General features: G+C 38.2%; 1 protein-coding gene across 1 annotated transcript; it reads left to right on the top strand.

Moving 5' to 3' along the window:
* The first annotated feature begins 3,986 nt into the window (after positions 1 to 3,986).
* On the top strand, positions 3,987 to 15,499 carry lgi3 (leucine-rich repeat LGI family, member 3). The gene is made up of 9 exons (XM_079468369.1): positions 3,987 to 4,458; positions 7,376 to 7,447; positions 8,928 to 8,999; positions 10,737 to 10,808; positions 11,965 to 12,036; positions 12,112 to 12,281; positions 12,827 to 12,991; positions 13,697 to 13,787; positions 13,947 to 15,499. The coding sequence occupies exons 1-9, from the start codon at positions 4,244 to 4,246 to the stop codon at positions 14,674 to 14,676; spliced, it is 1,659 nt and encodes a 552-aa protein (XP_079324495.1). The 5' UTR covers positions 3,987 to 4,243; the 3' UTR covers positions 14,677 to 15,499.
* The last annotated feature ends 426 nt before the right edge of the window (positions 15,500 to 15,925 follow it).

The raw sequence follows: 15,925 nt of genomic DNA, 5'->3' as shown, positions 1-15,925 counted from the left end.
ATTTCAACCCCACCATGTATGTTACTTAAGTATAGGAACCATCTAGAATCCAGGGGCCTCCGTTAAAAAACAGTTTTGATCGTAAAGTGTGCGTACACAAAAATCCACGGCAACGTTCATATTTATTACTGTAAAACGGTCTTTGACGTGGAAAAGTGCTTAGCCCAACGTCAGGGTCTAAGCCAGATGTACGCACTTTGCTTGTCTTTGGAAATTTAAGTCACTCCTGCCACTCGGAAAGGATTTGGAAAATGACCGGGGCTCTTTCACATATCAATGACATTAATAAGACATCATTTTATAAACGGATGTCTGAAACTGTCACGATTGTGGTGTTACATTTATGCTTATTTAATGTACTACCTTTAATACAGAGTATTGAAAGAATCCATGCCCAACTCTGTGTCAGTGATCAACTGAACTTGATTCTCCAAAGAAATACTCATGAAAATGCTTTTTTGACACTTAGGATTTTGAAATATGATGTGATTTTATAACACACTTATTTTACTTTTCAAAATGTGGATTAGTCAATCTCAGAAAACGTTTTTATATTTTTTACATTATGCTTTTTAATGGATTATGGATGCATTCTTATAACGGAACACAAAAAATTCAGTACATGAAATATAGCCACGTGGCGAACATGCTAACAACAACAGGACATTGAGCAAATTGTAGTGCTTTGCCGATTTCTTTTCCCAGTCCCAGGGGATTGCACATAGTGACAAATGTATGGTAATGGTTAAAAGCGTCTGCCAAATGCCTAAATGTAACAGGGCTGTATGTTGAGATTGACCCTCTCCAGTCATAGCTAAAATATAATAGAAATATACAAAAACGAAAATGAGAAGATTCCCTTTTGTTATTAACTTTCAGCTCTCGAAATATGTCTTGTGAAATGTTTTAAGGTTTTCACAGGTGTGGATTTGTTAGGGTATCACTGTAAAAAAATTATCTTTGAAATATGGTTTAAAAAACGTAAAAAGACTGCAAGTGTACAAGGAAAACAGGGATTTTTTTTTGAATATCTTCCTTTATTTAATACTGTAATTTTACAGAAATAAAAGACTATTTTATGGTAATTTCTGTCAATCCAAATGACAGACAAGACCTGGTTTTTAATCACAAAAGTTAGATTTCAGATTGGCCCATGATAGTATTTTCACCAAATACCAATCTTGGATACTGTTAGGGTGGATAGTATGCAAATTGGGACACCAACCGACTATATTTTCGCCTTTAGGAGGTAACCATGCTCAAGGCCTCTTCCTCACTGCACTTGAGATGTAGTTGTACTGCTGTAAAATGCCCTTGGATGCCCATTCCTGTACTTTACAGCACTTTGGTCTGCCTAACAAAGATGTGAATGATTTGAATGAACCAAGCCGTGTCTCCAAACCGCATCCATATTCTAAAAGCAGCGAAACCATTAAACCTGTCCCGAAGAGATGGAAACCATAAAGCTTTCTGTTGGAGTCCCAAACACTGACCAAACTCTATAAAGACAGAAAAAACACACACAGGCACTCTTTCACTTGACCTGGCATCAGGATGAATTCGGGAAGTGGGTTTGGGATCTTAACTCAATAAGGTTTTTCTGCGATGTACCGATGTGTATGAGCCATGAGAGTGATTCACGAGGACCAATAGCTTATATAGCCCCTCGAAGTAGAACGGAAGTCATGACTCACGATGTGAATAAAAATCCAAATGTCCAAAGCAGGCATAAATGCGAAGTCATTTTCGTTTACCTGCAAGATGGATAGATGCTGTAGACAGACAGACTGACGGACGGACGGGCAGGTGGACGTACTGTTCAAAGGACCATGACCATGTTTGGCAGCAGAAAATTTGCAGAAAAGCAGAAGTTGTGAAGTCAGTTCCAGAAGCACAGCTGGTAATTTTATGCCAGTGGGAAAATTTGCTGACTGTGCATTGTGAGATGGAAAGCATTTATAATGCTCTGGCTCTGACTCGCTCCTCAAGGGACACAAGAGATGCCAAATATCCTTCCCATCTCACCTGTAAATGAAATGAGGGAGTGTTGGTTGGAGTACCTTGTCGAATAGGCGTGCGCGTGGTGTGGTGTCAACCGGTGACAGCGGTGCCTGCCGCGGCACTACTGCCCTGCCAAGAACAGAGTGACCAGGAGAATAAAGAAAAAGAGCTTGTTCTTCATTCTGTAGAGGACCCATGAATCTCAAACTGTTAGGTGATACTCTATTGCCCCCTTGCGTTCACGGCACGTACAACACCGATCACTCTGACTGATGTTTTTGATTCAAAAGAGTAACTGGATACAGTTTCATCAGAGTTAACTTCCGTTCTGTGTTTGGATATAATATGCAAATTTATTTTATATTAAATTTATATTAGTATTAATTTATGTCAATATAACATAGGCCTATTCATTGTATTAAATTTAAACTACTCAACAGTCATTGGTCCTTTTATCTTCAGTGTGCGCTATGTTTAGTAACCATGGTTACACGATTTCAGGATCCATTTTAGAACACTGAACTTTGAAAAGATAGATTGGACCTAGTAATGACAATTCCGATTTCAATTGTCAGATCTCAACATAAGGCTTAAACCTAAGACTTAAAGAAAGTTTCTTTAATAATGTCCCCAAAATATCATTAATACGATTGTCTCTTTAGATTTGGACCAATGAGCAACCGCCCAGAACACCCTAGCAACCATTCAGTTACACTCCAGAATTCATTAACATGTGTCGGGAGTGAACACGGGAAGGTTCTTCACAACGATGTATCAGTGATTCTACATTTATACATTTACATTTATACATTTAGTCATATAGCAGACGCATTTATCCAACGCGACTTATAGATGAGGAAACATTGGAAGCAATTATAACACAATGCATAAGTGCATCAAAACTAGTCCATCAAAGCCTAGCACAGTATACAAAGCTAAGAATAGTGAGGTTAGTACATTTCTTTTTACATTTTTTTATTTACAGAAAAGAATTAGAGGTTTAAATCAATCAGCTACATGTTGACGGAAGAGATGCGTTTCAGCGTTTTTTATTCTCAAACGTTTCCATTTTACGGCCCCCTTTGTATAGAGTGCATCACTTTGCTTATAATCTTAAACTTAGCCAAAAACGAATTCTGTTATACAATGCTGGAACATCAATACTTTTGGTTGGTGGTGTTTTCTTACATAAAAGGTATGATAAATGTCTAAATGTTCAAACAATGCCACAAAATCCTGAATCCAACTTGGGACCCCCCAGTTCGACAACCACTGCTTTAGAAGAACCATTTTTGGTTCCACAAAAAAACATGCAGTCAAAGATTCTTCAAAGAACCATGTCTTTCTTACCTTTTTATAATCTGAAGAAATGTATTTCGCCACCAAGAACTCAGAACTGACAGAAGAGGTCTTTGCCCGTTATAGGTTCTTTATTGAACCATTTAGACAAGAGGCGTTCTTCTATGGCATCGTGAAGCACTTTTATTTTTAAGAGTGTAAGGTGATAACACACACAACACACACATAACACACAACGAAAACTGTGTAGTAACTCAAATAAATCTCAAAGATCTACTTTTGTTATAAGAGTCAGCTGGACATTTTCAATGGGTGTGAACAAAAGTGATGAAAGAGAATAATGTCTATAAAACATAGAGTTTATGTCTGTCTATTTGTTTTATCAGATATTGTTTAAAACTGGTAGCTCAATGTCATATTTAATAAAATGAGGTCAGCATAGCTGCATTCTGCATCCAGCAGTACCGCAGTGTGTCCTGCTACCAATGCAGAGCCGGTCGTAAATCATGTGTCCGTTCTCTTCGAAAAGTAAAAGCACACTATCAATGTTTAATACTTCAGGTCAGGACCCTCTTCCAGGCCTGTGATAACCCATCTCTGTGCTGAAGTGTTAGTCCACGTTACTGTGAATAATTCAGTGTCTCTGGTCTGAGGCAGCATGTGCACACAACAGCCCTGGCTGACACACACTCCTGCAGTCTGTACTCTGACAGCTGCAACGCTGAGAGAAAGAGAGAGAGAACTGCAGACCACAGTGAGAAAAAAGCTAATGCGCGCTCATACACGCACCCGGGGAAGACCAGCCTCACTCTATCTGTGAGCGACTCGCTCTCTGAGAACAGCATCGCCTCACCTCTCCTGCGAGACGACAGCACCTCTTCCTCCTCTCCAGCCATCCGTCTTCCCTAACTGAGAGAACCTGACAGGAGAAGAGAAGGTGGTGATGATGGTGGTTGCGAGGCCCATGCGGACACTGCGATGGCAAGATTGGCGACTGTCTGTTTGGGTGCTTCTTTTCTGTGTGCTTGGGTTCGCAGTGGGCCGCAAAGCTCCCAAAATCCCGAAATGTCCAGCGACCTGCTCCTGTACTAAAGACAGTGCCTTCTGCGTGGACACCAAAGCCATTCCCAAGAGCTTCCCACCAGGAATCATCTCATTGTGAGTACTGACATGTTGAAGGATGTAAGTCAGCCAGTTTATTACGGAACTTCGTATTTAGTCGTTCATCGTGGCTTTCGTAAATCATTGAGTGACGTGGAACGTCTAAAGAAGGGGAAACGGTGGCGAGTTGACACGGCTATATCTCTTAGAGTCTTCCTACAGTTAGAGCAATGTAAAGGTTGTGGGTTTGATGCCCAGGGAACCCATGAAATGCTCAAATGTATAAATGTATTGCATTGTACATGTACATTAAGTCGCTTTGGATTGTTGACAAAATGTTAAATGCTCTCTCATAAGTCACTTTGGATTTCATTATGACGACATGACCCACAAAAGAATGAACATTCCTTGAAGAGATATTGAGTTAGTTTTACGTCACTGCATTTCTTTAAGATTTTGTTGTGACATCATCCAAAGCGGGAATTCACACTTGTTTAAGCACCTTTACCATAGGGTTGAATATTGCTTTTACATTGCAATTCATAGTGATTTTTCAAAGAGATAGTTCACCCAAAAATGAAAATTATTTCATCATGTACAGCCATTCCACACAAGTATGTGTTTCTTTCTTCTTCAGAACACAAAAGAAGGTATTTTGAAGAACGTTGGTAATCAAACAACATTGTTTTTTCTTGTATGGATTATTTCTCAAAATATCTTCTTTTGTGTTCGGGTAACTGTCCCTTTAAGTCTAAACATTAGGCTTAATGTTAGGATTATGAGGTTGTGGTAAACCTGCTCGCTCTTGTTCTCTTATGTCAGTGCTTAGACTATATGAAGTGCCCTTACTGAGGCTCTCCCTCAACCACAAACTCAATGTATTTGAGAGCACAGTTGTCCAAGGATCTGGATTCTTTAGTTTTCAGTTTTCCCCGAATACATTTTGTTTGTGTTTTTATAAGCAATACTTAACTGCATTAAGTTTTCACTCAATTTCATACTATTCAGTTAAGTAAAGATTTATCTGCCCTGAAGACAAGTGATCATGTGAGGTTTCTGAACAGCTTTACTTGCTTGTCTGCATACTAAAGATAAAAATGTATAAACGCCTTCATGTTGGACATAATGTAGTTTTTATAAAACGAGGATTTCTTTTCCATTTTTGTTCTGTTAGAGAGTTCTGCTCTTTGACTTTGCCCTTATTCTTTGAAAATGTAAGACCTAAGAAAAATCTGTGTCCTACTTTCTAATGATTAAATTGGGCATTGGATTGCGAGATCTATCCAGGTGTGCAGAGTAACTGTAAGAAAAAGCTGTACTTGACTCAATGTAGGAAGAATTCGGATGAATTAGGGCACTTTCTTATTATTTACATTATTTTCATATTACCTGAGCAGTTTACCTTAAGAGGACTGTAGTTAATATCTACTCTTTTTACAATGTGTTTGCATGTACAACCATACACTGTAAACATTTGTGCTGTAGTTATGCACCTACCCACCAAACAAAGCCATGTCCGAAAGACGTCTTTTCTACGTCGTTGATGACGTTAAAAAGACGTTCCCTGAGGCGCCAGAACGAACGTTTTTGCAATATATTTTTATGACTTCTGAACGTCTGATATTGATGTCCATGTGATCTCTGTAATTGCACTGGACCAATATCACGTTTACACCTGCAATTAATGTTGAAATTTAATGAAACCACCATTATTCTGATCAGAATTTGCATGAAATCTCTTTCAGTATTGACAAGAGTGTTTCAAGAATCACACTCTTGTCAATAAAGAAAGAGATGGTGAGAAGAATTCTCACCAGGGATCGGGGCTTGGACCGCTTGCTTTTTTCCATCTACATGACATCCTTATGACCCATCATATGGCCACATGGCTTCTCGTATCACTGTTATGCGGACGACACCCAGATCTACATCTCGATTCACGGGCACTAAATCCCCTTCATGCTCATTCTCCTTCACAACTCCTTCCTGGTGGAACATTCTTCCTAAGTCGGTCCGGTCAACCACATCTCTTACAACCTTCAAAAACCTACTTAAAACCCATCTCTTCGGCAAACACTTGACACTAACCCTCTATATTCTCTCAACAGGTAGTGGACTGGCTTTTGATGAAACTAGTAACTTTATTGCTCTATTATGACACAAGGCTGATTGCTCCCTGAATTCTGGATAAAAGCGCCTGCTAAACGACAATGTCAATTCAGTCAAAGTTACTGTTGTGATAGTTGTTAAGCCATAATGAAATATTTACATTTGATGAAATAAAATGGGGCCATTCATGACTGATAAGAGTGCTGTGGCTAGCAAATGCACGAGCACTCGATCAAACTTTACATGCTTGACATACTTTGACATCAACACTCATCATACAAACCTCGAAAATGGTGACAATCATCCAACCAATTCAAACAAACAGATCAACTGCAATGCATGCTGGGAGTCATGAAGGTTATTTTGTTGTTGATTGTTACTATTGTTGAGTTTCATACACTGATTCTTTGTGTGTCTAAGTCTTTCAATAGTTTGTGAATAGAAAATCCATATCACTGCTTTAACCTCATACTGCAGCATTCATTTGCACAATACAACACACTTATGACTAGTGGGCATATTAATTCCATAATAAACATTGTCATCATTTAATATTATTTTAGCTTAGTTTACTTTGCCACAACAAATGTATCTTAACATATTGTTCCAACGACCAAAGAAGTCCAAATTAAAAGTACAATTTGAAGACTCCAACTAAAATTGTATAGTTTTTTTCTGTAATGAGTTGTTAATGTTTAATGACGATCTTTGAACAAACTGTTGCCAGTAAATTACAAAAATTTAAATCTACAGTACATTGCCAATAATGCTGTAATTTGTACAGAAATGTTTTACGATGTATGAAAGATTCTGTACGGGAAGAGGACAGCGGCAATGGTACTCATAACATTTTTTTCCACCGCAGGACTATGGTGAACGTTGCCTTCACGACTATTCTCGAGGGAGCTTTTTCCCACATGCACCTATTGCAGTTTTTGTGAGTACTAATCTATTCTGGTCTTTGGCTGCGTTTGAAGCTGCGAAAGTATAGAGTTTGGAAAGGGGTGTCTGTCACGTGCGTGTGTATGCGTGAGCAGGGTATCAGTGACAGACCCTGCATTTAAAGACTGCCCACGCTCACACAACAACAGCATCTCTGTCCTCCCTGTATGTGTGAGAAAGACAGACAGAGACAAGTTTGTTTTCAAATGACAGCATGCCAGTTCTTTACGCACTGATTCAGTCAACAAATTAAATACAAAATGTTCAGAATGCAATATAGTCATGGACAATAAATATTGGCACCCATGGTAAATAGAAGGCTGTGAAAATAAATCTGCATTGTTTCTCCTTTTGATCTTTTATTTAAACCTTCACTAAAATACAATGTTTCAGTGAAGTAACACAATTGAAAGTTTGGGGCGGGGGTCACATTATGAAATAAATGTTATTGGCTAATATACGTTGGCCATGATCATTAGCCCCCCCACCCAAGTCAAATATCTCTCAATGCAATGCAATTCGCTTTGGATAAAAGCGTCTGCCAAATGCATAAATGTAAATGTAAATAAACTTCAACCAGGATTGGGTTCTATGGCCATATGAAATGCATTAACACAAGATGGGTTCGGTGCACACAGAGATAAAAAAGTGCCCCATGTCCACGTCGACATATACCGCCGGGTCTTTATTGTTGTGGACCGACTTTTATACCAGAGGACCTGGACATCTTATTCAGATAGATTTGATGAAATTCCAACAGATTAAACAAATCGACTCCTGACTTCAGCACATCGGTTTAAAACTAACTTTAAAATCAACACAAAAATTGGTCACTGAGCACAAAATCAATATCCTGTACAAAATGGGTGGAGTTAACCGAAAGGATCTGGAGAAATATTGTCTGGAGGTCTCTCCCCGTATTGAATACAAGCCAACATGTCATGGAGAAAAACATTTGCTTCATTATATGATATTTACCCCACTTACAATTGTTTTAGTTTAATGAAATGGTGGAATTTTGTAGATGTTTTGAATAAAAGATCAAAGGGAGAAACAAAGCAGATGTATTTTCACAGCATTCTTTGCTCACATTTACCAAGGGTGCCAATATTTTTGTCTAAGACTATCTAATGAAATAATGTATTGATAGTGTATTCGTTTTAAGTACAGATACAATTCATCCTTACAGTTAACAGTATAAAAGTCATTATATATATATAAATAGAATCATGTACGTAACTAAATGTTAACGCTAAAGGGGTGCAATCGTATAATGTACATGGACAGGCAGTGGACATTGTTCAACAATGAACAATGACCACCAATTCAGACAGGTCTGACATGTTCTGTATTATGCAGTAGTGTACATGTAATATCTATTCCAAAGTACTTGTGTCCTTATCAAAAAAATGAAAACAATACAGATATATCAATGAAAGTTAAAGCACGTGTCCCTCTCTCTTCATTTTGCTCAGGCTCTTGAACTCCAACACATTCTCTTTCATTTCTGATGATGCATTTGCTGGCCTTGGACACCTGCAATACCTGTAAGTATGTTTTCTGTGTTTTTGGAAAATTGGGATTCGCTTTAAATGCATAAAAAATATAAGATCATAGTTTTGTTCAAGATTGAAAAGTTAAGATATTCTCATTGTTAACGTATCTCCCCTGCTGAAGAACTATACCATAGAAACCCGGCAGAAACCGTTACAGAAGTTCTAATGGTTTTCATTATGAACAATTAGCTTTTCGCATTAAAATCCCTGATGAAAAACCACAATAGAAACCATTAAAGATGTCATAATGGTTTCCAATAAGATACCATTATGAACCATAAGCTTTTCCCACTAAAACCATCATGTGATTTGGGCATTATTCAAACCATTATAACTTCGTAAAGGGTTTCTATTGTTTTTTTCAGCAGTTTATTGTTTTTTCAGCAGGAAAAACAATGAAGACGTTTTAATGATTTTAATGGTTTAAAGGGATTTGTGTTGGTTTGAATCAAAACTGTAATGGTTCTATGGGTGTTTGATGGATTCTATTGGTGGGATGTTAAATCCTATTGGAATAATGCCCAAAACAGATTCAAAAATGTTATTTAGTAGTGGTTTTAATGTGAAAACATAATGGTTCATTTTAATGGAAACCACTGGAACTTCTGTGATGGCCACAATTATTGGGTTTCCACTTTTTTCAGCAGGGGTGTTTTGGGGATTATTCAATGTTATCCAATAGGATTTGACATCACACCAACATCACATACCAGTAGACGCCATTATAGTTTCCATTAAAACCCATACTACTCCTTTTATTACAAATAAATCAATTTAGAGATATGTTCATACTTTTACTGAGACAGAAATACAAACAAATTGGGTTTTTCTTTTTGATGCGTTTTCTTTTTGCTATCTGAGCTTTCCATTTCTCAGTGGTTGAATTCCTGCAAGCGCGACGTTGAATCAATATAGCTGCTATTGCCAAATTCATATTATTTCGGCAAGAATTAACCATCTATTGAAATGAAATACTTGACAAATCATAAATTCCAACTCGCTAAAAGTCATTTTTCCGTACTGATCAGTAAAACAGATTTCCTCTTAACCTGGCACGCTGGTTAGAATAAAAGAACATTTCAATGAAATACTAAGCAATGCTTTACATAATAACTTTTTGGACCTTGAGACTGAAGGCATGTGCGTGCCTGTATCTTCCATCTTTATGCAGGATGTGCTTATTCCTGCGAACACTCCTTAAGATTCAGGTAGCGTGGTCTCTCAGGCCAAAGCACTGTCAGCAATGACTGCCGAGAGTGAATGAGATAGAGATAGAAAAAGAGAGAGAGGGCATATCCTAGCTATTGCCAAACGCTTTTAGCAGTAATGAAAACACTCGCAATCTCCATGTCATTAAGCTAAAAGCTTTAATAAGACATCTCTGCAGTGGACCCAAACCCTAATAGTCTTCCTCGGTGCTTTGATGCATGAATCTACCCGGAAGGTATAGCTTCTAGCATTCTTCTGCGTCTTTACTGTTTATTATAAATCCAGGAAGGCAGAGGAGAGGCAACTTGATCAATACCTCATCCTAATGTTATACATCTCTGTCCGATTGCACACTCCTAAATCTTTTTAATGACTTCTACCCGACAGTCCTATGTACAAATATCCATTATGTGGCCGTCTGATAAATGGGTTCTTGGTTAAACTTGTTTGTGTTCCTTCAATTATTAACTGAATTCCCACATTACTCTTCTATTTCTTTCTCGCCCACATTTCTTACAGATTTATTGAAAACAATGACATCCAGGCACTGTCCAAACACACGTTCAGAGGACTGAAATCCCTAACACATCTGTATGTATTTCTCGTGTCTTCTGCATTAAATGATGTAACCCGGAACAAATCCCACCCCCTTTCTCCCGTACGATTTGTTGAGAATGCACTATCAAATAACGCAGCGGAAAAAATCAAGAGACCATTTGAAGATTATTTTCAGTTTTTCTGAATTTATTATTTATTTGCGTTCAGATAAAATTGTAATTTCGTTTCATTCTGTGAAGTAAAAACAATGTTTCTCTCTAATTTCAATAAAAACATTGTTTCGATTTGAATTGATTTGCAGAAAATTTAAAAACAACATAACAGAAAAGATGCTGCTTATTTTTTTTCCAATATCAAATACGGCAAAGAAAACACGTTACTATTTATTTACTTTTCAGCAATGCAACATGCATTTATGAAATGTTCCAAACACATTTAATGTGATAACCTGAATTTTATTATCGCAGTTTTCACGTGTCTTGTCGTGCTTTCAGTCTTTCAAATTGCTGTTGCATGACGTTTGATTTTGTTGAAATTCAACAAACACAGGACTGGAATGGCCACAATACATCTAGAAATGCTGTATAAATGAAAATTTAGAATGGTCTCTTAAGTTTTTCCACTGCTTTGAATAAACTTTATTAGTTGTAAAAGAATAGATGATTCATTTCACACTGTATAAAATTCCACTTGAAAACTTCAGTTTAATAGCAGTTTAAAAAAATGTGCCAAAAGACACTTGAGTGAAAATTACATTAAACTGCCTTTAAAAATCTAATTGCATTTGACATAACTTGAAGGGAATGAAATTGGTTAAATTATTTTAATAAGTAAAATTATGGAGAAAGGTATTTACATGACTTAAAGAGCACATCATTTTTGATGTTGTGGTCCCTAAAACATTTTTTAAACGATGCTGAAACGTTCCTTGTGTTTTGATGTCCTTTTACATGAAGGGGGACAATCAGCCAGTTTTCAGTTCTTAAACAAAATTTCTAGTGTCTTTGAATTATATCCTTGTTCAGACACATCAACGCCCTCCATACAGTAATACATCACCGGTCTATGATGTAGCATATGTGTCATCCATTGTACTTTCTTGGGTGGTGGGTATAATAAAGGAGTCTAAACTATTATAAAAAGGGTAATGGTATGCCTCTCTGATTTGGATATCGTCTCTTTCTGTCAGATCTCTTTCCAACAACAACCTCGAGCTTCTGCCCAGAGATCTCTTCAAATACCTGGACATCCTCACAGACCTGTATGTACTAAACAATACCTCGCAGATCAGGGTTCACATATCTTTTCATGGTATTTCTCGCTTTCCTCTGTGCAGAGACCTGCGAGGAAACTCTTTTCGTTGTGACTGTAAGATTAAATGGTTGGTTGACTGGATGGAGAAGAGCAACGCGTCAGTTCCAGCAATATACTGTGCCAGCCCTTTTGAGTTCCAGGGCCGACGCATTCATGACCTCACTCCACGTGACTTCAACTGTATCAGTGCAGGTAAACTCACATCATGAGAATTGTTCAGATTTGATAAAGTACCAGTTTGTACTGTAAGATCTATTGATAGAAATGCAATATAATATACATAAATACATCTTCAGAGCTGTTACATTTTTATTACCTTAGAATGAGCTATTTCTATCTACATACACCGCGGGTCCCCTTGCATGGAATTCGCCATTTTGTTTCTACAGTAGCCCTTAATGGACACACTGCTCTACAGAACGCATTTCCTAAATAAGTTTTCTCCTTGAGCAAAGGAAAACCGTGATGAGATCTTAGTGCTGTGTCAGTCACTGTAGTGCTTTGAAAGGGACGGGTGGAGTGAGCCGTTGTTTGCAATTCACAACCTCACCACTAGATGCAACTAAATTTCACCGACTGGTTCTTTAATATGTTATTATGAAGCTTCATCCATGTCATGCCAAATGAAAAAGAAAATTCGAAACATCTTACTGATCCTGCAAGGGATTCGTAAACTTACAAGCACTATAATGTAAATCATTGCAGTTCCTCTGAAGCTTAATCTTCTGCTCATTAAGATTTTGCAGGATATGAGACATACTCCTTCCAGTCTCTATCTGTGGAGTCATACGAGTTCAGCGATGACCAGTATGTGGTTTTCGCTCAGCCCAACACCGGAATCTGCACCGTGTTCATTTGGGATCATGTGAACATGCTTTTCAAGACACATTACAACATCACATGTAAGTCGAAAACCACAGAGTTCTCATTTTATGTTTTGTTACTTAATGTGGCATATGCATAGTGATGACGTACTTCCGCTAAAATGGCAGCCAGCTTAGCCACTTACGATCTCATTGTGCTGAGATCATTTGTATTGTATGATGTAGTGTTTGGGAAAAAAGACTTGTGTCGTTGACTGAAATCCGAGGTGCATCTTCTAGTAGGCGAGTGAAAAACGCCATTGTTTCCTATGGACCTTACGTGCGCCGGATGTAACAGAGCTGGCTGAGATTTTAGCGGACATACGGCATCGGTCTTTGTGCAGGAAAACCGAGCTTGTTTGCCTATATTCCTGGACCATGAGCTTTATTCCAAATGCTGGATGCATTGCAATGGACAACAATGCGACAGAAACAACGTTGATGGAGTTTTTTGATAGTAAAAGGGAAGTTGACACACTTTTGTGTCTAAGTGGAAATGAGTTTTTCACAAGATCTGTGAATCACAACTTTGTCCAAATTCCCTTGTCTTCAGGAAATGGTGAGAACACTGTACTTTTTGAATGATCAAATATTGTGTCGCCACAGTTGACAAGCAATTTTAAATCCTTTTTAGTGGTTTGATATTGCCACACAAAAATTAAAAACACGAAATATGGAGATGCAAGGATTCAGAAGGACGACAGCGAAATATCAAATGCTATTGTGTGTTTGTGTGTATTCCAGCTCGTTCTGCTGTCTACTGCAAACCTGTGGTTATCAACAACACTCTCTACATGGTTGTAGCCCAGCTTTTTGGAGGATCCCATATCTACAAGTACGTCAATTTGTTATTATTATTGCGGAGTTTTTTTTGCAATTTTGAGTCATTATTCATAAGTAAACTATTAACTTGTGGAGTTTTGTTTTGTTCAATTTGTCTGTATTTATATATTATAAGTATTATTTTGACCACTGATCTTGTTGTCGTCGTCAGATGGGAGGAGGGCCCATTACGATTCGTCAAAATCCAGGACATCGACACCACCCGTGTCCGTAAACCCAATTTCATTGAGACGTTCCAGATTGAAGGAGATTGGTATTTTGCTGTGGTTGATAGCTCCAAAGCTGGTTCCACCAGCCTGTACCGCTGGAACAGTAACGGCTTTTACTCACACCAGTCACTCCATCCCTGGCACCGCGACACTCATATTGACTTTCTAGAAATGGACGGCAAACCTCGCCTCATACTCTCTAGCGCCTCCCAGCCCCCGGTGGTGTATCAGTGGAACCGCAGCCAGCGGCAATTTGTCTACCAGACCCAGATCACCGATTCCGGCGACGTGCAGATGGTCAAGCACTTCTGGTTGCGAAAAGTGCTGTATCTCTGCCTCACACGCTTCATAGGAGACTCAAAGATCCTGCGGTGGGACAGCCAACGGTTTGTGGAGATTCAAACCCTGCCGTCACGGGGGTCCATGGCCGTGTATCCGTTCAGTGTCGGAGTGAGGCAGTACCTTCTGCTGGGGAGCGATTATTCCTTCTCTCGGATCTATCTGTGGGATGACCTCACTCAGAGGTTCCAGCCTTTCCAGGAATTGAACATGCTTGCACCTCGAGGGTTTAGCCTGGTCTCGGTCGACAATAAGGATATTCTGCTCGCAGCCAGTTTTAAGGGAAAAACCATGGCCTACCAGCATTTAGTGGTGGACCTCAGTGCCAAGTAGACTGCAAAATGTTGGTCTCGGGAAATTTGTGCAAAAATGCCAAGGGTGGGAAGTTTTACACATAATCACATACAAATTGTCATCATTGTCATCACAAACAATCCTCACAGATTCATTATTCACTGTAAGAGTGACTACTGTCATGGCATTATCTAAAAAAATATTTTTAGCTTTGCAAGTAAACATTTACAATATGCACTGCAATGGCGATAATTACTCCAATATGACGTACAACGTTTAGCAGTTTTATACAACAAATAAAATACTGTTAATATAATAAACACTGATACCATACATATGACAAAGTTTGTATATTTTAAACCCACATCTGTCAGCTTCCCACCTACACTGCTGTAACATGCGTATGCATGATCATATACGCACAATTTACACTTGAACAGACAAAGTCCAATGTCTTCACACTTCACAGGGACAGTTACAACATTAATAAAAATGTAAAACAAATATATTCTATAACGCAATTTATTTCCTTTATTTGTGAACAAACAGAGTCTTTAAAAAGTTAAACTGGCAAAATATTTTAAATAATAAAACTAGATGCTGAAAAAGTAGCCTAGTGAAATTCTTGTGCGCACTTCTTTCAACTGAACTGCAAGGTTTGTTTGTGTGCGCGAACATTTAATTTAACCGTATAAAGACTAAATTGGAACATATTTCCAAGTAATGCGTAACTAACCGCGTTTATTATTTATTATTGTTGTTATTCTAATTATTAGTTTTATATTTCAATGTAGGCTACATTGTGGTCTAGTCGGACAGCATCTACTTTAAAAGGTGGCTATTGAAACAGGTCCTTATTAATCCATTAAATTTGAATTGTACGCTCGCTAGCAATGCCTTTAAGAAGCTCAGAAAGCCCCGATTTGAAGATATACGTGTATAATGGTTCACGCAAACAGTTCTAATCTGAACATTAAAAAGAATACTTTTTCATCTTGAGATTTGGTTTGCCCAGACGGAATGGTCACATGTCCGATTTTTTCCAGAAGGTTGAAGGGTCGAGCTGAGCATATGCAGTATGAGCATCATCACTCATCAGCAGTGTAGGTCCTGACTGGAGGAATGGGCCATGTTGCAAATGTCCCATGTTCTCCCCAGTCTCCCTCACATGGGGATCATCATATCTGATTGTTCTTGCCATATGAAAGTTTGATAACCCCTGAGCTAGACTATTAAATCTGTTTGTATTTAATGCGCAGATTAGTCTGGGAAAAATAACTTGCTCAAT

This window comes from Barbatula barbatula, assembly GCF_947034865.1.
Source record: "Barbatula barbatula genome assembly, chromosome: 11".
NCBI classification, from domain to species: Eukaryota; Metazoa; Chordata; class Actinopteri; order Cypriniformes; family Nemacheilidae; genus Barbatula; species Barbatula barbatula.
The sequence above is the reverse complement of the archived record's forward strand: the minus strand, read 5'-3'. Positions and strand labels throughout refer to the sequence as shown.